At 35.1% G+C, this 20,941-nt stretch overlaps 1 protein-coding gene across 1 annotated transcript; it reads right to left on the reverse strand.

The window, feature by feature from the left end:
* Positions 1 to 7,750: 7,750 nt before the first annotated feature.
* Positions 7,751 to 19,655, reverse strand: LOC100263880 (pyruvate dehydrogenase E1 component subunit alpha, mitochondrial). The gene is made up of 8 exons (XM_002271198.5): positions 18,746 to 19,655; positions 18,578 to 18,657; positions 15,984 to 16,061; positions 10,006 to 10,101; positions 9,831 to 9,902; positions 9,470 to 9,523; positions 9,253 to 9,318; positions 7,751 to 8,113 (listed from the first exon to the last, which is right to left on the reverse strand). Exons 1-8 carry the CDS (start codon positions 19,449 to 19,451, stop codon positions 8,069 to 8,071), a joined length of 1,197 nt encoding a protein of 398 aa, XP_002271234.1. The 5' UTR covers positions 19,452 to 19,655; the 3' UTR covers positions 7,751 to 8,068.
* Positions 19,656 to 20,941: the final 1,286 nt, after the last annotated feature.

Raw genomic sequence — 20,941 nt, forward strand, 5'->3', positions numbered from 1 at the left:
TCCATCACAAAGTTTATAAAAGTAATGTCATCCATACCTTATTTTAAAACAAAATATTGAGATATTATATTATCATTCATTTTAAATATTTTAGACTTTTTGACAATCCACCTTCTAATTACCTAACCTGTAAAATTATTGCCAAAAGTGATATTTCATTGGATTTTTTGTTTGTTTTAAACCACTCTCTAAAAATATTAATTTTATAAATAATTATTTTAAAATTTTTTAATTACTTAAATATATAAATTTGTTTGAATATTTGAAAATTTTCTTATACGACCTAACCCTTCAATTTTTTTTTTAACTACTCTCTACAAGAAATTAATTTTATAAATTACTTGGTAATTAAATATTTTTAATCATGAAAATATATGAAAATTGATAATTTCTTTTATTTTAAAATTTTTCAATGGCCTGCTATTTTAATTTCTTAAACTACTCTCATGGATAAATATTTAATAGTTCCATTTGTCATAAATTATAATAATAAAACTATAATTTCATTTATTATAAATGAATAAATAAGGGTAAGAAAAATAAAATATTCGGATGGATAATCAATTGAGAGTCGGTCAAAGCGGTTAGCACTCTGGATGCTCAACAAACCTCAGGAACATCTCTTTGGAAATTGGAATCATTCAACTTGAAATATTTTAATTCTCCATTAATTAATATCCTCCAACAGTTTATAACTATTCTTTAATTTCAAGTTTTTGACTTAGTAGATATTTGAAAAGTTAAGGGACATTTCGCTAACCAATTTAATAATTTAAAAGTGACTTAATAACTTAATTTATATTATTAAATAAATTAATTATATTTAATAAAATAATATAATGATATTATTTAAAATAATTAAATAATAAATACAAATAAGTAATTTATTTTTATTTTATTTTTTATCTTTATTTATCATTATTATCTCTTTTATTATTTTACGATCTCTGTTATTATTCAGTCTAATTTAAAGTAAAAAATATTTGGAAGGATTAGAATAAAGCCACTAATTAATTAATTTGGTGAAAAAAATTGTCATAAAGTAGATTTATTTGAAAAAAAACCAAAAAGAATTAAATAATAATAATAATTGAAAAAAAAAAAGAGCAACGTCAGTTATGGGGTTAGGTCAACGAAGAAAAAAAAAGGGAGAAACATGGCATTATGGGACAGTGGAGTTTCCCAATATTTTTGCTGGAGGGTTTTAATAACCAATAAGATAAGTGCATTCATGTCCTTTTCAATATTGAAGAGGCGCTCACATCATTAAAAGCTCACCCTCCTCCACCTTTTTTTTTTTTTTTAATTTAATTTTTTTAGGATTTCTTTTGTACGAAAGTGAATAAAATGCATAAGTGGTAGAGAGAGGAGAGAGGAGTGACTGGGTGGTCTTAATTAATTTGGAATTGGGTGGATAAAGGGTGATTCTCAATACCAACTTGTGTAAAATAAAATCAGTTTATTTGCCCAACACCTGGTTTGGCCACCAATTGATTTTTCTAGTCATACCCAACAACGGTTTGTTTAAAGTTCCAAAGAGTATCTCTGAAAACCCCAGGACATTTGTTCACTGCAGTGGAGAATATTTAAAATAAAAAATAAAAAATTTAAGACTAATTTTGATATATTGAGCTCAAATCCCATAATTTTAAGCTTGGACCGAAAGTCATATTAGATTATGAAATCTAAATCAATTTTATTATAATTCGTTTGAGATATTGAGAGTAATTTTTTTATATGATAATTGATGAATTTATCTTTATTATATATTTTAATCCTTATTTTTTAAATATTTTTTAACCCTTATCTTTTAGGATTTTTTTTTAGAGTACGCAATAATATTTAAGAAGTGATTTTTTTGAGAGGTTTACTAGTATGATTATTCTTGTTCCTTTTTATTAATGGATTGTTCAGTATAGGTGTATTTAGAAAATATAGGGACTATATTGATGATCCAATCATTTTTATTTTTTATTTATTTGTATGTGTGATTTAATTAATAAGTTATGAGTTCGAATAGTCTTTTACAATTTATATGTTTATTTCTTTTCTACCCTTTTATAATTCTATGGCTTCTTTCTATTTAAATTTTTAGGAAAATTGATTTTTTTTATTTACTGTTAATATCAAGGGATCATTTAATATAAGGGAGAAAAGAAAAGAAAAGAAAAGAAAAAAAAAATGAGAGGGGGTGTGGGTAGTTATGGGAGTGGTTGATAAGAAAATAAATAGAGTAAAAATGGTTATGTGAAATGTGAGTGAGGTGAAGAACAGGGGAGGTAGGAAGTTGGGAAAGTAGGTGAAGGGGTGCATAGGATTCTGTAGAGAGAGAGAGAGTGGAAATAGGCCACGGGTTTTGATAAAAATGCTTCAAAGTAGAAGCCACTCAGCCCACTTGGTCGGTGTGGGTTGTCCATATCCTTCCTTTTTAATTACTCACAAAAGTGGAAACTTGAACAAAAGTCTGTGATGAAGAAGATGAAGAAGAGGCGGTGGTTAAATGACGTGGTAAAATGTTAATATCAATCAACATCTCTCAGCTTGGCTGATATGCATGTATGTGGGAAAATGTCATAGAGCCCGCTGAGAGTTGAGTGTTCAAGAAGGAAATCACCGTCCAACTCCTTTTTACTACTTCTACGGTGAGCATGATTAGATACAACACAAGCCGTGGATCAAGTCAAGACAACCATTATAATACAAGTCAAAAAGATAGAAAAATTCGCAAGTGAAGAAGACAGGGAGGGTGTTTTACTGAATCTCATAAAAGAGTCATGTTTTCATGGTCCGATTTCATAGGCACTAGCTAGTGGATGAACCTGACCCAGTAAACCCCCGGCATACAAGCCAGCACAACGCTCAAACCAACAATTTCTAGTGCATGAGCCTGACCCTGACCCTGACCCAGTAAACCCCCGGCATACAAGCCAGCACAATGCTCAAACCAACAATTTCTAGTGCATGAGCCTGAGCCAGTAAACCCCCGGCATACAAGCCAGCACAATGCGCAAACCAACCATTTCAAGCCACGCATCATACGCCTATCACAGTATTCTTCACGGACGCGCCTTCGAATATAACCGCCGGACTACAAAAATGATATTTTTAACCTACACTTCCTAAAGTTTGCCAAAGTGTTATATCACATATCACCCGTGTTAAATGATCACCCTGCCATGGAAAGTGTCAAAAATGTATCTGGAATCTTAACAATCAATTAAGGCGATTAAGTTGATTTCAGTATTCAAAATCGAACCACGTCAACCTACACGCCCCTGACCAGTTGTTGGATGACACAACTCCCATATCAGCTTACATCATCCCCATGTAAGTGCAATTTCAAATATAAATTTCTATCCAATCATAATTAATTTTTTTATTAAATATAAATCTCAAATAATAATTTTTTTAAAAATATTTAACATTAATCCCAATTATCATAATTGGATTAAAAAGAGAATAATAATCTTATAATGAAAATCAATTTCTAATTAATCATAAATATTTTTGTTAAATTAATCTCAAATTATTTTTAGCTAACATGACTAATGGTAATTAACCTTAAATTATTGTGAATTAAGGTTGCCAAATAATATTTAATAAAAATAACTTTATACTAACCTTAATTAACAAAAAGTCTTTTTTTTTTTTGTCTTCTCCATCACTGTTCATCTTCTTCTCTTTTTCCAATTTTTGTCTCTCCGTTCCCAGGTAAAAAATCAAAGGTTATGGATAAAAAAGAAAATTAAAATAACCTAATATTTTGGTCTTTTCACTTCCATTTCAAATTCTAATAATTTGATGTATAGAAAACTTATCATGCTATTTTGCCCTTTTCACTTCCATTTCAAATACTGATAATTTTATCTCTAGAAAACTTATCTTATCATACGATGGATAATCTCCGCATAAATATAAAAAAACAAAATTTGGCATGTTTTGTATCTACTATGGTGCAGGATTCTACTGATAGAAGGCAACGGGTGGAAATCCTCCTAGCATTAGGCTTCTTGTTACGGCACTCACCACCCCTATCCTTCCTATACCACCGTCCTACTATGCTAGACAGCAACACATAAGCCTTCTTGCATCAAAATCAAGACCCAATTCAAACTTGCAATTAACTCTTTCAGAAAAACCACCCGCACGTTACATGGTAATCCCATGGAGTTTTGGGTCAAAATGGCTATTTATATAAAATATACATACATATATATATATATATATTTTCATAATTTTAATTAAAGTTTGAATTGATAATTGAGGCTTCAATTAATTTTTTTTTAAATTTAAAATTTAATTAAAAACCATTAAATTACAATTTATTATTGAAATTAAAAATATAAACTTTAATAACAAATTAGTTTTATATCCTTACGTCCCCAGTGTCAGCATCATTACAACCCCTTACCTTTTTATCCCTATGATTAGTACAGTCACCCATCTCTTTAAACCTACTATCAGTACAACCCTCTATCTCTTCAGACCCACCATCAATACAATCCTTTATTTCTTGAAACCTACTTTCACTCAGCCCCTTACCTCTTCAAACCCACTATCAATACAACCCCCTACCTCTTTAGATCCATCATCAGTACAACCCTCTATTTCTTAAGCCTACCTTCAATTCAACCATTTACCTCTTCAGACCCACCATCAGTACAACCTCCTATTTTTTTAAATTCACCATCAGTACAACCCCTTACCTCTTCAAACCCACCATTAACACAACCCCTACCTCTTCAGACTCACCATTAGCACAACTCCCTACCTCTTCAAACCCACCATTAGTACAACCTCCTACCTCTTCAACCCTACCTCCATTACAACCCCCTACCTTTTCAAACCCACCATCAGTGCAACCCCCTACCTATTTAGACCAATTATCAGTACAACCACCTACCTCTTTAGACCCACTTTCAGTGTGTGCTACCCCATATGTCAATCCCCTTTCATTGCACCTAGATGCTTCCTTAGCTACTCTACTAGGACCTGGGTTTAGGACATTAGTTTTACTATCACCAAAGTCATCTATATTTGTCCAATATACCTATGCAGACTGACACATCTACTCAGCTAGATTTAGCCCCAACTATTCTGAGGGGTAGGCATGACCTACGTTGACTTAGATTGCTACCTCCACCACCACTTCTATTTCTAACTCCAGTTCCATCATAGACAAATGTTCTTCATGTGTTACATATAGTACCTGCTACAGTTAGAGAGGAGCGACCAAAAAGGAAGATAATACTAATTACACATAGGTTCTCTCCTTGTGAAGGCATGTGAAATTATGTTTGTTTTTTTTTTTCCACTATATAAATGTTTAGTGGGTATTTTTTGTGACTTTGATGAAAATACTAAAAATTATATTTTGTAGTAGACTTTTTCTAATTAATTTAATTAACTAATTTTTTCAAAAAATTTATATATAACAACTTAAGAGTATAATATTATTTCAATAAAGATAAATTTATTATAATACAAATAAATTAATATCTTAAAAAAGAATAAATTAAATATCTTAAATTAATAAATTATACAATTTTATATCTTATTTATATGTTATATAAATTTATTATTTTAAAATTATTAATTTATTAATAAATAAAATATTTATTTATAATCTCTCCTATTTATCAATTTATGTTTGTTGAAGTAATACTAAATTCTTAAGTTTAAATATAAATAATTTATTATTAAAGTATATATTTTTAGTTTAAATAATAAATTGTAATTTAATAATTTTTAATTAAATTTTAAATTTAAAAAAAATAATAATTGAAGTCTCAATTATATATATATTTCTATGATGACTCGTACATGATACTAAAGACGAACATAAGTTTTATGTAATGGTTACATCTTATGTATATATATATATATTTTTTATAAATGGGCCATTTTGACCCAAAGCTCAATCCATGGGCACCAATTGGTTGGGTGAAAAGGGTAGAGTGTGGTTTGTAAAAAAGTAAATATAGAGGAGCTCGCATTTATTGGGTGACGTGGATCAAGGGCATCTGAATTCTAAGTAGCCGTTGCAGGAGTGAGGTGTTCTGCATTCACTGGAAGGTGGTCGTAGTGATAGTGGTTAGTTGAAAGTGTCATTGGTGTGGTGGGGAAGCCACAGCCATTGGTGGAGAGGAGTTGAGGCGAATAGGAATCTCGGTGTAGAAGATACTGAGCTTAATAAATTCTTCCCCCAACTTTCCCTTCCTTTTCTCTCGTATTTTCCTCACCATTTTGTAAGGAAGGTACTAGGGCAAATATTTTAACATTTTCCTTCCCATTTTCTTTTCACCTTATTTTCCATATCATCCAAACTTTCAGTATTTTTTTTTTTCCTTTTCCTAGCATTTTCTAGGAACCAAACAAATCTGAAGGGATCTACCATAAACCTCAAAAGGTTTGATTATACTTACCCCAAATGGGGAATGGACAGCACTGAGAATGGTGGCTGTCCATCTCGTGAAAAAGAGAAGGTTCCAACTTGAATCGGTCAGCTTCCTACTGGTTTTTTCAATTTAAATTTCAGGGTGGTACTCTATATTTCCCAATTTTGCTAACAGACTTCCTTGAGATACAGATTTCGGGTGACCCCCACTTAGAGCGGATACCAAAACCAAAAGCTATTAGCCATCAAGCTTGCAATTGGCAACTCCAGGTCCACTAAAAGCAAGAGGCCCTACCATTAATGATTAAACCCTGAAGATGCTATGTAATTTACATGACAAGCAAGGCACTCAGGTCAACCGTAAGCTTACAGCTGCTAATCCCTCCATGGAAGCCACCAAAAATACATTTATGAAATAAAAACTTCCACGAGACAACAGGCTATCAGCGCAAAAAACAACACCAATATCCCTATGATGCATCGATTGCGTTTTCAATATATAAAGAGTTTTCACCCATCCTCCTGTCCTGTCTTCATCAACAAGCCATTGCTAAGACTTTCAAACTTAAACCTCAACTACCAGGATGCCAGGCACTCCAAAGAAGTTGCATTCGTTCAAATTATCTAGAGAAGTTCCCAACAAATTCCTCTTAAAGAGGATTTTCTTTCCAAACAATTCCCATGACATCTAAACTATATGGTTTTATTTGAGATTCCAATTCTAAACATTCATGAAGAAGTTTCTAATTTGAAATTTCTGAGAAGAGATGGAATACATTGTCTACCCATCAACTGGAAATTCATCCCTCATTCTGTAACAAATGAGTTTCGCAAACCAGTAAAACATCAAGTTCTCCAGTAGAGTTGAACCCACCATCGGCAGGGTAAGAGAACTGCTAGAATGATTATGCTCTTGGCTGAAGCATCAGATTTAAGGAAAGTCTTAATATGGTACTCAACTATGGGATTGAGGAGTATGGGAATTATATTAGATTCTAAGATTGTGATTGAAGGCTAAAAAAGGCGAACATGGGATTTCATGATATGTTTACAGTACTGAGTGGGAGGTTAATGTCTTTTTTTTTCTCATATATTTAGACAGATGAATCATATAATTTTGGGACATGTAAATGGAGTCTGGCTTCAAAGGTTTGCAAGGAATGAGGTTAGAGTAGTTCTGGAGGATACAAGAGGCATTTTTTAAGAGTTGTACTACAATTATCTAATTAAACTTGTTTGATCAATGAAAAAGCCTACAGGAAATGAAACTGACATCTATTTCACAAAAGCAATTGATGAAATAAAGTCTTACTAAATAAACAAATGGAGATGAACAACAATTAAGCGACAAAGTGAAAATCAAAATGCTAAACTTTTGGCAGCTCACCAATAGATTCATGCAAAAAATCTTTTCACTAATCAAAGTGAAATTTAATTTTCAGTGATGCCAGAAGCACAAAAGTAACACATTAAATTTGAAATGTTGGGTTGCAAACATCCCCCAGAAAACTACATACCTTGAAGGTAAAAATTCTACACCGTGACTTGGGAAGAATCAATTTCCTATACAGGGAATAAGGATCAAAGAGGATCCAGCAAGACATGCTCCTCTTCAATTAAACCTTTTATTTATTTTGGTGGGGCTGTTGGAACCTTCAGAGAATTTTGGACTCATGGAAGCACCCCTCTAACTTCTTTCCTATCTGCTCCTGCCACCTGCAACAGAGAAGAGAATAACAGAGTTACACGATCTAGTTATAGCAAAAAGAATGTTTACTTCCATTAATTTCAATTTGGAAAGCATAAACAGGAACAAGATATCAGGGCCTTTGTATTGCCTTCTTTCCAAGCTTCACCTGCTTCTTTTCTTTTGAACTTCAATAGTTTAATGTATTAGGTATTTATGCTTCAAAGATGATATTTGTTGCAGAAAGGCATGAATTTGTAATTAGATCTGTGCTGATACTTTGTTCCAGAAATCCCATCATAATTACTATGATGCCTTTTTTTTTACTTTTTCTTTAATAACTGAGGAACCTTCCAAGGACGAGCCCTTCAGACCCTCCATGGGGATCCAAACCTGATTTTGACTACACCCACCACAATCAGTATATGGTAATCCAGGGCATTCAACCAACAGTAGAAAAGAAACCTGGGATTGTGTTCCTCTACCACATATCTTGGCATTCACCCTAACCAAATGGGCACCTTGATAGGCTGATTATTATGATGGCTTTGAGTGCACATGTGCATGTATGTTTGTGTTTCATCTCTGCCCTTTCAAACTTTCTATTGTCAAAATCAATTTTTGTGCAAGTGGGCATATGTTTGAACTCATATTTGTGTGTGAACCTGTAAGTTACTGAGAATGATGTCATGGATTTGCATTGGAGGTATGATTGTAATACAAGTTTAAAATTTTATTAAACTTGCAATAGAACACAAGTTTCAACTTGGAAGGGTTTTTGCATTGGCTTACCAGGTGTATGCCTACGTGCAAATTGCATAGTTTCACTAGATTATATTCGATGAATTGAGGCCTCTGAACTAATAATTTTTTTTTCTTTTTTCCTTGCAATTTCTGTGCATAGCACAGGTTCACCTCCAGTATATTTTCCACATAATAGAACACAAGTTTATACTGGAAGAGCAATTTTGGCTTTCAAGAAACCCAAATAGCTTGCACAAAATGTAGAGAGAGTTCCATGCTTATCAGTAAGTGGTATCTAAATCAATACTGTTCACAGCAAATAAAATCAGGAAGAAGCTTGTTTTCAACCTTCCCAGAAAGGGCATAGTAAGGAACAAAAAATTTGGAACAAGAAAAGAACCAATATAAGGGACATAAAATTTACCTCAATCCCAAAACCTTTCACATATACATTGGTGAAGAGTTCAGAAGGCTCCGGCATTGAACTTTCCTGGTAAAACAGAAAAACAGCAAAGGGCATCAAGCATATGAACAATATCTGAAAAAGATCCTACTGTGCAACCTATAACATGTGGGCAAGCGGAAGTTCTTTTACTAGGGCTACAGAAAAATCAAGATTAACATTGCAAGATGCTTCTTACCTTGGCTTGTGCAATAGCATCATCTACTTCACTTCTGATTTTCTTCTCAATACTCTGTCAAAAAACATATATATTATAAGCATGCAGTTTCTCTGACATTATTGACAGAGTCATATCCAAATTCCAAACTTCTTTTTTTCTACAAAGCTTTTCTTCCTAAACACAGTGCTGGAGTCACTCCCCAAAACTAAGTTGGGAGGAGAGAGAGAGAGAGAGAGAAGAAAAGGAAAAATGAAAAAAAACACAAGCAAAGAAGACAACGACGATAAACTCTATCGCCAATCACAAAAATTTCACATCCAATGGCAAAACATGAAATTTCAAACACCAAATGTATAGATGGACCAAGTTGATAAAATACCTTTAACTCTGCTTCAGTGGACAGCTCATGAGATAAGATCAGCTTTCTTATTCTTTCAATTGGATCACGCTCCTAGAAAACATACCACCAAAAATATTTAATGCATGGAACTTCTAGGAAATTGATAACACGCTTTGCAGCAAACAAAAAAATGTCAATATCATATCATATACACCTGTCTCACACCAGAAATCTCATCACGTGTACGGTAGGTGCTCCCAGGATCAGACATGGAGTGACCATGGTACCTATAAGTGTCCATTTCAAGAATCTGAACACCAGCATTTAGAAGAAAAATAAAGCAATTAGTCAATCTCACATAAAATGATGACAATGCCAAAAGAGAGAAATTACTAGCAACAACATTAAAGACATGAAATGGTACCAGAGAAAGTAGGCCCCAAGTTACCAACTAAATTAGGGAACAGAACAAAATGCTACAAGATCAGAATCTTTTATTAAAAAAGAATGAAAAAATTGCAGGTGGGAAGGATGACACAAAGGAAAAACGCAAACAAAAAAATGACAAAGAATACACTCACTACCTAAGAAATATTTTATTGATTCAACACAGACAGAAACCTTAAATCCCAACTATTTTAGCAGCAGCATAAACCATCCATTGCCATTCAACTCAAGGTCATGCCCTCTGTTAAATCATACTTCTGCTGTGCAAGCAAAAGACACAACAATGATGTCTTTGACATGAATTGACTAATTTTATTGTATCTAACAAATATATACATCAGATTAAATTGTAGAAACTTCATCAGTAAGACCTGGAAGAAGCTAGACAAATAGCATGTGTTCATGACAGCTAAATTCCTCACCATTGGTCTCCTGACTCTCCTTCATAGTAATTTTTTCTTCACAGCTGCATTAATTTTTTAAAACTATATATATGTAGGGATAATGCATGTTTGTACATTATTTTTTTGGGGACACACTTCATAGTAATTTTTTCTTTACATCTGCATTAATTTTTTTAAGCTATACACATTTGGGGCTAAAGTATGTTTAACTTGTGCACACAATGCAAACAACAGAAATAGAAATTAATTTTTTGGGACACATTTGCATAGTGTCCATGTGTCCAAGGAATGCTGTCCTATGGCTGTGATCATCCCCATGAAAAAATAGCTTCAAGATATTTCTTAAAAATAGAAAAAAAAATAAAAAAATCAAATCCTACACCCATCCTGGCATAATTTTGATTGGAGGAACTATGCTCAGTATCTTTTCATAACAAAAATCCCATTATTATCAATCAACAAACTATTATTTATTTCAAAGCTGTAAAGCAAGTATACATCAAATGTATTATCATTTAGAGATCTTTTGGTACATACTTTATGTTATTTATTTCTAGGCAGTCTGTAACCTGGAAATTTGACTGACGGTACGAATAACAAACAATAGGAGATTGTTTGCATGGACAAGACTAAGCTGGCCTTGTGATGTCTTTCTACGCTTAATTAGGCTCTCCTTGGAAAGCAAGGATGAACCCTTGGTTTTTTTCTTTTTTCCTTTTAGTGATAGGCAGGGGGGGATAAACCTTTTCTGTCTTTTCCTCATTGTATGCCTTAGTCTCATTCAAAAGAAGCTTGGGTGGTAGATTTATGGGACAAGATAAATGAGAGGGATCACTAGAATCCTTATATCTATAAACACAAATGGTTGGGACCTGGACAATGTAGAGGCTTTTTTATCAAGATTGCAAGATAAGTTGGTGGGGAAGAAAATGATAGCCGCTACATTGTCCAACTCCCAAGAATGGGAGAAATACACACAAAGACTCCTTCCCACACTACCTGTCCTTCCAAAATTTCACCCTCTTTTCATTTCCCACATCAAAGCACATTATGCTCTAAAAGGTGTCTCAATCCTTTCTGCCTGATTTCCATAACCTGACCATAGATCCTTCTCTTACTTCACAAGATCTCCACCCTCCTTTATATTTCCCATATTACCCCCTTACGACCAATTTCAAGAAGGCTTCCCTTTCAATTGTATAACGTCAACTGCACTTGCACAAAAGAGCCCTATTAAGAGTACAAAAATATCTAATGCCTAACACCATCCCTCCTTTGCTCTTCTCTGTACAAACAATTGACCACTTTACTAAATGCAATTTTGCCTCCATTGCCCTGCCATCCTAGAGGAAGTCCCTTTGAATTTTCAAGTCCCAATCTGACTTTCCTTCAAATACTAAACAAGGACATGAAGCATATGGAACGGCTGGATACAGTGCTCTTGATCAACATACGTAACCTTTTATTATAGGTTAAGTTGTACATAGAAGACTCAATGCCTTTAATTGATTTTGTAGTTTGGTTGGAATCTTGTAGAGGGAGAGAGCAAGAGAGATAGAGAGAGAGAGAGAGAGAGAGAGAGAAAGAGAGAGAGAGTGAGAGAGAGTTGTGTTTTGTATTCTTTCTTTATTGGCATAGCCTTTTAATGTCATTTTATATGTCCTGGACACTGGTGTACTATTTTTTTGTTGTTATCTATAAATTTTTTATTGCCTATAAAAAAATAAAAAAATAAATAAACAATAGGAGATCAACCTCTTGGAACAAGCCACATTTGTCTAGAAAAGGTAGGCTGACCCTTTATTAAGAGCAAGCACCCTTTTGAGTGTGACAGTTTGTTAGATATCTTTGTTCATCATTTCTAAGGCAGTGGAAAAACCATTGGAAAGTATTCAAAGAGACTTCCTACAAGGAAGTGAGCTGTCAGAGAAAGATGCTTCTTTTGAAGTGGGACATGGATTGTCAGGAAAAGAATAATGGAGGGCATGCTTTAAAAATACTTGCAACCCCTTAACAAAGCTCTTCTTGGAAAATTGGAGGCATGCAGCAGAGCACAATTGCTTTTAGAAATAGATTATTGTTGACAAATGTGGTAAAAGTGATAGTGATTGGGGTTCCAAAGGCGTAGGGAAGTCCTTTGATGTGGAGCTTTATAAAGATATTAAACATAGGTGGAATGAGTCTAGCATAGGACTAGCATCTGTGTTAGAAATGGGCTTAAAACCAAGTTCTGGTTAGATAGATGGAATGAGCGTCCCTATTAAAGGATTGCTTCCCCTCCTTGTCCAAAATTGCTTCTAATAGGAAGATTAGGGTAAAGGATCTTTGGATGGAGAAGGATGGGGATGGTTTTTGGACCCCTTGTTTTCCTAAGGGCTTTCATGATTGGGAGTTGGAGAAAGTAAGCAAATTCTTTTAGCACATGCCTGCAGTGACTATTGGAGGATCAGATGAATATAGATTGGCATGGAAGGGAGTGGAGAATGACAGCTTTTCTGCCAAGCTTTATTATTCTTCCCTTCTGCTGAAATCACCGAGAAGTTTCTGGCCAAAGAGATTTGGAATTGTGGGGCCTTGTTAAAGGTTTGTGGGTCTGTTTTTTTGTTTGTTATATTGATGGTTGATTAGCTTATGAAGAGGGGCTGGTAGTAGGCAAATAGACATCGTCTATGTAAGATCAAGGAGGAAATAGCATGTCAAAATCTAATCCTTTGTATCAAAGCCCAAATGCTTTGCAACCTTATGCTGGCTTTGTTAGGTCACAAATGGGTGTTCCCAAAGTCTATCAAAGAGACTCTCTTAATATGGCATGGTACAAGAATCACCAAAAAAAAAAAAAGGAAGAAAAATGTGGTGGAAAGTGCCCCCACCCCAAAATGTTTGTTTTGGTTTATTAGGAACGAACAAAGCAACAGATTTATCAGGGATGAGGAGCATCTAGATCAAGTATTTAAGGACTTATTCCTGAATCACTTTTTGTTTTTGGGCTTGGGTCCTTTGGGTGTTTAACTTCTCCCTGATGGATTTCATTGTTGGCTTGGGTAAAAGATAGGCTGTATAGATTTTTTTTTTATAAGTAAACAAGATATGCATTAGAAAAGGTTAAACGCCACAAAGCATACAGGGAGTATACAAGACGGCTACAGCCTCAAAAAGAGAAAAAAGACCAAAAAGAACTACCTCCCCTCAAGTGGAAGCTATCCACTCCAAGAAACCTATAAGGGAGAAAGACTCCTCACCTAAATACACTTTGGCCCAATTCCATAAGTTACAAACAAAAGAATTCTTTAATCTCTGAATATTCACCGCACCCCCCCTAAAGGCTAACCTATTCCTCTCCTTCCAGACCGTCCAAAAAATACACAACGGAATGGATTTCCAAATCTTTTTCCTTTTCTTCCCTACAAATGAACCCCTCCAGGAGATTAAAGCCTCCTTTACAGTTTCTGGGAGGACCCACTTAATATCTATCAACCCAAAAATAATATCCCATAGGGCTCTAGTCACTATACAGTGTAAAAGAATATGATTTACATTCTCTTCTTCACAACCACACAAAAAACAACAATTTGGGAGTTGCATCCCTCTTATCTGGAGTCTATCCAGAGTGAGCACCTTCCCCCATGTAGCCTCCCAAGCAAAAAAGCAGACTTTAGTTGGCACCCTATCCACCCATATTCTCCTTGCGGGAAACACTGTGGCATTAGGCTTGTCCAACAGCCTGTAAGCTTCTTTAACCTTGAAAAGACCATTCTTCCTTGCCTCCATTTAACTGAGTCATCCTCCAGGGAAGGCCTATGACCCCTCAAAGTATGGAGCAAATCACCAACCATATCCATCTCCCAGTCATTGAAGTCCCTCACAAAAACAAGATTCCAATCTCCTTGGCCCGAATGTTGGTCCCACATCTCCTCAATCATGGCGTCTCTATGCACGGCAAGAACAAAAAGGTGGTTGAAGCATTGGGACAACGGAGTGTCAGTGCACCAACCATCTTTCCAAAATTTAATTTTGGAACCCTTCCCAACTAGAAAAGCCAAATTTTCCCAACACCATTCAGATTCTTTCATAATCTCCTTCCAGACCCCTACTCCAGCCGCCCCACTAGCCTTCTTAGACCTCCAACCATATTCCTCTTGCCCATATTTCGTAGAAATCACTTGTTTCCAAAGGTTATCCTTTTCACACGCAAACCTCCAAGTCCACTTGCCCAGCAAGGCTCTATTCAGAGTGGCTATTCTCCTTAATCCTAGCCCTCCATTGAGTTTTTCTGTACAGACCACATCCCATTTAACTAGATGAACTTTTCCCTCCAAGTTTTCACCTCCCCATAGGAAATCTCTTTGGGTTTTCTCCACTCTTTTAGCAACGGACTTGGGCATACGGAAGATAGACATTTGATAAATTGGCATAATAGCCAAGGTACTTTTTATAAGAGTGATCCTCCCCCCCTTGGAGATGTACTGTCTTTTCCAAAGCGCAAGTCTCCTCCTGACCCTCTCTTCCACTCCATCCCACATAGAAGAAGCCCTATTGGGGACTCCTAAAGGGAGACCCAAATATTGGGAGGGCAAAGACCCCACCCTACACCCTAGCTCAGCTGCCAACTCAAGAATCTCCTCCACTTCTCCAACTGGAATGATTTCGCTTTTGGCTAGATTAATTCGAAGACCCGAAGCCGCTTCAAACCAAAAGAGAATCCAGCTTAGATGAGAAACTTGCTCTTTGTTTGCCTCACAAAACACAATTGTGTCATCAGCAAAAAATAGGTGGGAGATATTCAATGAAGTTCTACTACCACCCCGAATGTTGCACCCTGAAAGATATCCCCCCTCCACCGCTCTCCTGATAAGAACGTCCAGAATCTCCATTCCCATAACAAAGAGATAAGGGGATAGAGGATCCCCTTGACGAAGCCCTCTAGTGCTAGGGAAAAACCCAGCTGGCACTCCATTAACAAGAATAGAGAATTTAGCAGAAGACACACAGCTCCACATCCATCCCACCCACTTGGTCCCAAAGCCCATTTTTTGAAGGACCTTCATTAAGAAATTCCAATTGTCTTAGTACTGGTTTTGTGTTTCCTTGTTTGTTATCATGCTCTCTATATACTTCCAATGCACTGGAATTGCACCCCTTTTTGGTTAGACGCTCTTAATCTTATTTTCTATTTGCCTATTAAGAAAAAAGATTAAAATAAAAAAGGGCAACTTGTGGTATGTGAAAGTTAAAATGACAGGATGCAGAATTAGAAGATAGTAGATGAAATCTACAGCAATGGTAGTTTGAAAGAACAATTTTATAGAATAGAAAATGTAAACAGCAGGATAAGTAAACTTACAATGGGTCCATTTTTTAAAGCATGCTCCTTAGCAAATCTGCATGCCTGTTTCACCGCAAGAGCATCCATACCATCTACCTGTAGTAAGATGTGAAACATGTAACAAGACACCCCACAAAAGAAATATAATATTTTTTAATAAGCAAATGAAGGAAAGCATACAAAAGGCACCTAACCATAAAACAAACATGATATATATTATAACCAACAAAAAAAAAAGCTCTCAATCATCAGTAATATTGTAGGCCCAGTATTTACTGACATGTGCAAGAAAACCATCTTTCATTCAAACACCCTAATAGTCCAAGACTCCTACTCTTTTTCCTCTGGTAGGAGTCTGACGCTAGTCAAATTCAAAAAATAAACTAATTACATACCCACAATCCCAAACATAAACAAACAATTCATCTTATTCAAATGGAAAATAAATTAACTCTACTGAAGTCTGTCATGAAACCTGTAAGGCCATCCAAATTTTTATGTACACAACCATATAGTGCCCAAAAACATCCTGTACCACAGTCCTTAAAACAATTCTTATTCTTTACTGCTATTACAAGTCCCTTTGGGCCGAGAAACCTCCCAGGGCAAGAAGATACAGGCCTGCTAGATTTTAAATTTGAAAAACTCTAGCCCCACTTCTTATGCCGAAAATCAGAAAAATATTGCCTTGCAGATCCTGTAGTAGATTCTACTTCCCTAGGATGAGACACCTGTTCTACCCCAGCAGATTCACCCAGGCTCCCATTCTCCTTGGCGTGTGAGATTCCTTCTTCCCAAACCTTCAGACCTCTTGAACAAGCACTCAGAAGCCCCTCAGACAACCACGGCTGGACCTACTATAGAAATTGAATTGCATAGCAAGCATCACTTACCATATTTAGATTGCTTGGCAAAGATTTGCCAAAGGACTTGACCAAAATCCTTGCCCACTGCAGGTTTCTACAAAGAGTTGTATCTTCATCTACAGCCAAAAACCACCATAAGAATCTGCGACCTTTCTAAAGAAATCACAATCCCAAAAATGGATGTGACCTTTGTATGCTGTCTGTGTACTTCGATTCTGCCCCTTTTTTATTGGCATTTTTAATAAATTATTCTATCGCCTATCAAAAAAGAAAAAAAAAAAAATTCTTATTCTTCACCGTTCAATCCTCTAACTTCGATCTCAATGTCAACAATATATTAAAAATCAGCTAATATAAGCTCTTCAAGGCAATAGCGATTATGCTTATGTAAGCGTTTGGCGGTGCAACTGAAATTTTATTGATTAAAAAAAAAACAAGCACAGATAAAAATGAGAAAACTCTCCAAACAAAATCAGTGTCTAAAAAATAGATTTAACCATTAAAAAGAAGACGAGGCTTGGATCCCCAAGAAGTGATTATATCTTTTTTGTATAAGAAAACAATTTAAAAGGGCAAAATGTAGATAACAAAGCAACAAACACAAGAGAAACAACAAGAAAACAACAAAAATGACCAATTATATGGCGTATAAAAAGCAATGTGAATGAACCCAATGAAGTCTATGTCTAAAACCAATATTTCCAATACTTTGTTGCTTGGTTCTTGAGGGAAAAAAAGGTAACAGAGAAAAGGGAATTAATTTTTTGCAGAATTACACCATCCTTTCATCATCCAAGAAACCAAGAACCTTTAATGTCAGAGAAGACACCAAAGAAGTCCCAATCTAGTGAGGCAAAATTCTAAGTGTTGGTGTAATTATGCAAAGAAACAGTGTAAAAGAAGGTCATCATCATTCTGCTCTAAAATTTTAGAACTTAAAATGGCCTTTACATCAGCATAACACAAAAAATAGTTACAATTAAATCTATTGTAAACTTAATCAACATTTAACTAGGCCCAATGGGCCACATATAAACCATGCAACTTAAAAGCAAACTTACATCCCATGCAGCCAATTTTAAGCAGCTTAATACCTTAGCTAAATCTTTTCATAGTTGCTGATAGGTACATCATATTCCACAACTAATTTTATTTTCCTTTGTTACTATATTTTACACAACATTTGCATGCCAAATATCAAAACTAAAAACTTTGCAACGCCGTCTTTTATATCTTTACATTGGTCTTACCTAATATCATGAGGAAACCAGGATGAGTTGACCAATGAAAACATTGGTCACGTTTAATAACTTTTCAAGTGCCTTGAAAGTCCAGATAGAACAAAATAAATGAAAATTTATGTAGCAAGTTCAAGTTTTCAGGAAGATCAGATAGAATAAAAAAAAAAAAAGTGATGTCGCTCACTAAAACAGAAAATCTATTTGCAATCACAAAGTCAACCGTGAAAATTATAAAATCTTTGGTCAACTTTGAACAAACCACTGTATTGCTATTTGGCCCGTCGAAACTTGAATTTTAAAAGAAAATAACCTATGTAGCTTTCAGCAACAGACAACCACCATTGATAACAAAATAGTTACTCCCCACTGAATAGAATCATCACCAATTCTGTGCAATCATACAAACATAACTTAAAAAATACGACAAAAGTCAAAAAAGTCCAAGTATCCATGGCCATCCATAATCCCGAGACTCCAATCAGAAGCATGTAAAAATTAAAATCACCTTCAAACCAGGAACATAGTCCCCGCGCTTGTAATATGCTGGACTCTTGGCTGCTCTCCACTCAGCCGTACCCATCCCATCTGCCAAAAGAAGTTCAAAGAAATTGAAACTCAATCGAACTCACACAACAGCCCGATTCCAATTACTATAGAATCCCTCATTTCTTACAGTGATTGTTCTCGCAAACCAAAATCGCTGGCAAATCCAAAAGCGCCGCTATATTAAGTGCCTCGAACAACTGCCCCTGATTCGCTGCTCCATCACCGTACATCGCGAATGTCACAGTCTCGTCCTTGGAGTACTTCTGCGCAAAGGCCAACCCGCAACCAAGAGGAACTTGAGCTCCGACGATACCGTGGCCGCCATAGAAACCGCTGTCCTTCTTGTAGAAATGCATGGAGCCACCTTTCCCCTTGGAAGATCCGGCCTGACGGCCCATGAGCTCGGAGAAGCACTCGACTAGGGTTCCGCCGCGGCCGAGGTAGATGCAGTGGTCGCGATAGGCTGTGATGATGCAATCCTTTTTGGTAATTGCGGCCTCCATACCAACGGCCACCGCTTCTTGTCCATCGTAGAGGTGGCAGAAACCGCGGATCAGCTTGGATTTATAGAGGGAGTCGGAAGCAATCTCCATCCGCCGCATCAACGCCATATCGTGGAAGAATCCGAGCAGTTCTTTGGGAGTGGTTTCGACATTGCGCGAGGGTGGCTCGCATTTGTGGCCGACGAAGGGGACGCTGGTCTCGATGGTGAGGACGGTGCTGTCGTCGGCGGAGGAGGAAAAGGGACGGCGGAGATGCTGGGTGGACGATAAGGCGGTGAGGGCGGTAAGGGGTTTGATGAGATTGGAACGAAAAGATGTCGACAGAGCCATCTGGTTCGTTGGATCGATTGACTGACCTGTGATTTGCAACGACTGATATGTTTCTCAAAGGCCAGAGAAAGGGGGTTGGTGAGGCAGAAGGAGGCGCGGAGGAAGGGGAAGCAGGAGGAACATATCAAAATATTCGGTCGCATGGGCTTTTGTTTAATTTTTCCTTTCTTTTTCTTAATTCCTTTCAGGTGTATTAAAGAAAAAAAAAAATTAAGGTTATGTTTGGCGATTGTTTTTTGAAACAATTTTTTATTTTCTATAATAAAAAATCCAGTAAGTAAATATGTTTGACATTCAATATTTTTAAAATATATTTAAAAATATTATAAATAGGTTAAAAATATTAAATTTTCAAATAAACTTTTATTTCATAAAAATTAAACGATTTTTAAAAACTATTTTTTAAACTTATTTTAAAAAACAATTATCAAATAAGTCATAATTATTCCTATTTGTTATTTTTCTCCATTTTCTAACTTCAAAAGACAAATAGCACTTCTTTGTGTCATAGTTAACTTTTTGATCCAATTACCCTTATTATGTTGATTAAATACACCTAACTCCCTTTTATTTAAAATTTCATTAAATACTTCTCATGTGATTCTTATTTTTTATTTTCATTCACCTTCTCGTTCTAAAAAATAATAGACAGATTTAATGAAAATTAAAACTTATGAGAACTAAATGTATTTAACCAAAATATTAGAAGACTGAAATTAATCCTAAAATAAAATATTTTAACTTGAAATTTGTTTAAATTAAAATTTAGAATAAAAAACCTTAGCTTATGTTTGATTCTCAAAAAGTATTAAGCAGAAAAAAAAAAAGATTTTTTAATATTTAATTTTATCATAAAAAATATTAAAAAAAATCAAATATGATAAAAAATTATTAAAAATTTATATATTTTAAAATTATTTAATCATTATATAATAAATAAATAAAATGAATTTGAAAAAATATATAAAAATAATTTATTAGGTTTTTTTTTTTTACTTTTTATTTATTTTCAATTTTCCAATCTATTCTCTTTCCCTGTATGTTCTTTCAAATTTTTTTAACCAAACATAGCCTTGGGAGACATGAAATTGGGGACCAATCAAATTTGTAAAAATTGAACTCAGAAATGAGGTTAGGTAAAACCCGAATAAGCAGGTGTTGACTGACACGTAAGGGGGTGCGGATGTTGTACTAACCACGAAGATGAAATTTGGGTGTCGTTTTCTGGTACATCCTTTTCATGGGAAGAGATTTTGGGTTGGAGTAAACAAAGATGAGCTGCGTAGGCGGCCGAGAGGGAAAGTAGTGTTTTGGATTTATTAATATTAGGAGTATGGTTCAGCCTCCAGTTTAAAAGGGTTGGCACTTAGATATGACTTAAGATGGGCATATTCCCATATGGTTGGCTGAGGGTAGCATTTGGAATAAGAAAATAAAATTAGACACTATCATTACAATTTGTTCAACTTCATAATTTATTATAGACGTCT

The sequence above is a fragment of the Vitis vinifera genome, chromosome 1 (genome assembly GCF_030704535.1).
Source record: "Vitis vinifera cultivar Pinot Noir 40024 chromosome 1, ASM3070453v1".
NCBI lineage: Eukaryota > Viridiplantae > Streptophyta > Magnoliopsida > Vitales > Vitaceae > Vitis > Vitis vinifera.

What these genes read in the sequence shown, in the direction of transcription:
- LOC100263880 (XM_002271198.5), bottom strand. Translation starts at nt 19,451, where the DNA reads ATGGCTCTGTCGACATCTTTTCGTTCCAATCTCATCAAACCCCTTACC. An exon ending in AGATTTCTGGTGTGAGACAG is followed by an intron (nt 9,903 to 10,005) that starts GTGTATATGATA and finishes TATGTTTTCTAG; the next exon opens with GAGCGTGATCCAATTGAAAG. An exon ending in ATGCTATTGCACAAGCCAAG is followed by an intron (nt 9,319 to 9,469) that starts GTAAGAAGCATC and finishes CTGTTTTACCAG; the next exon opens with GAAAGTTCAATGCCGGAGCC.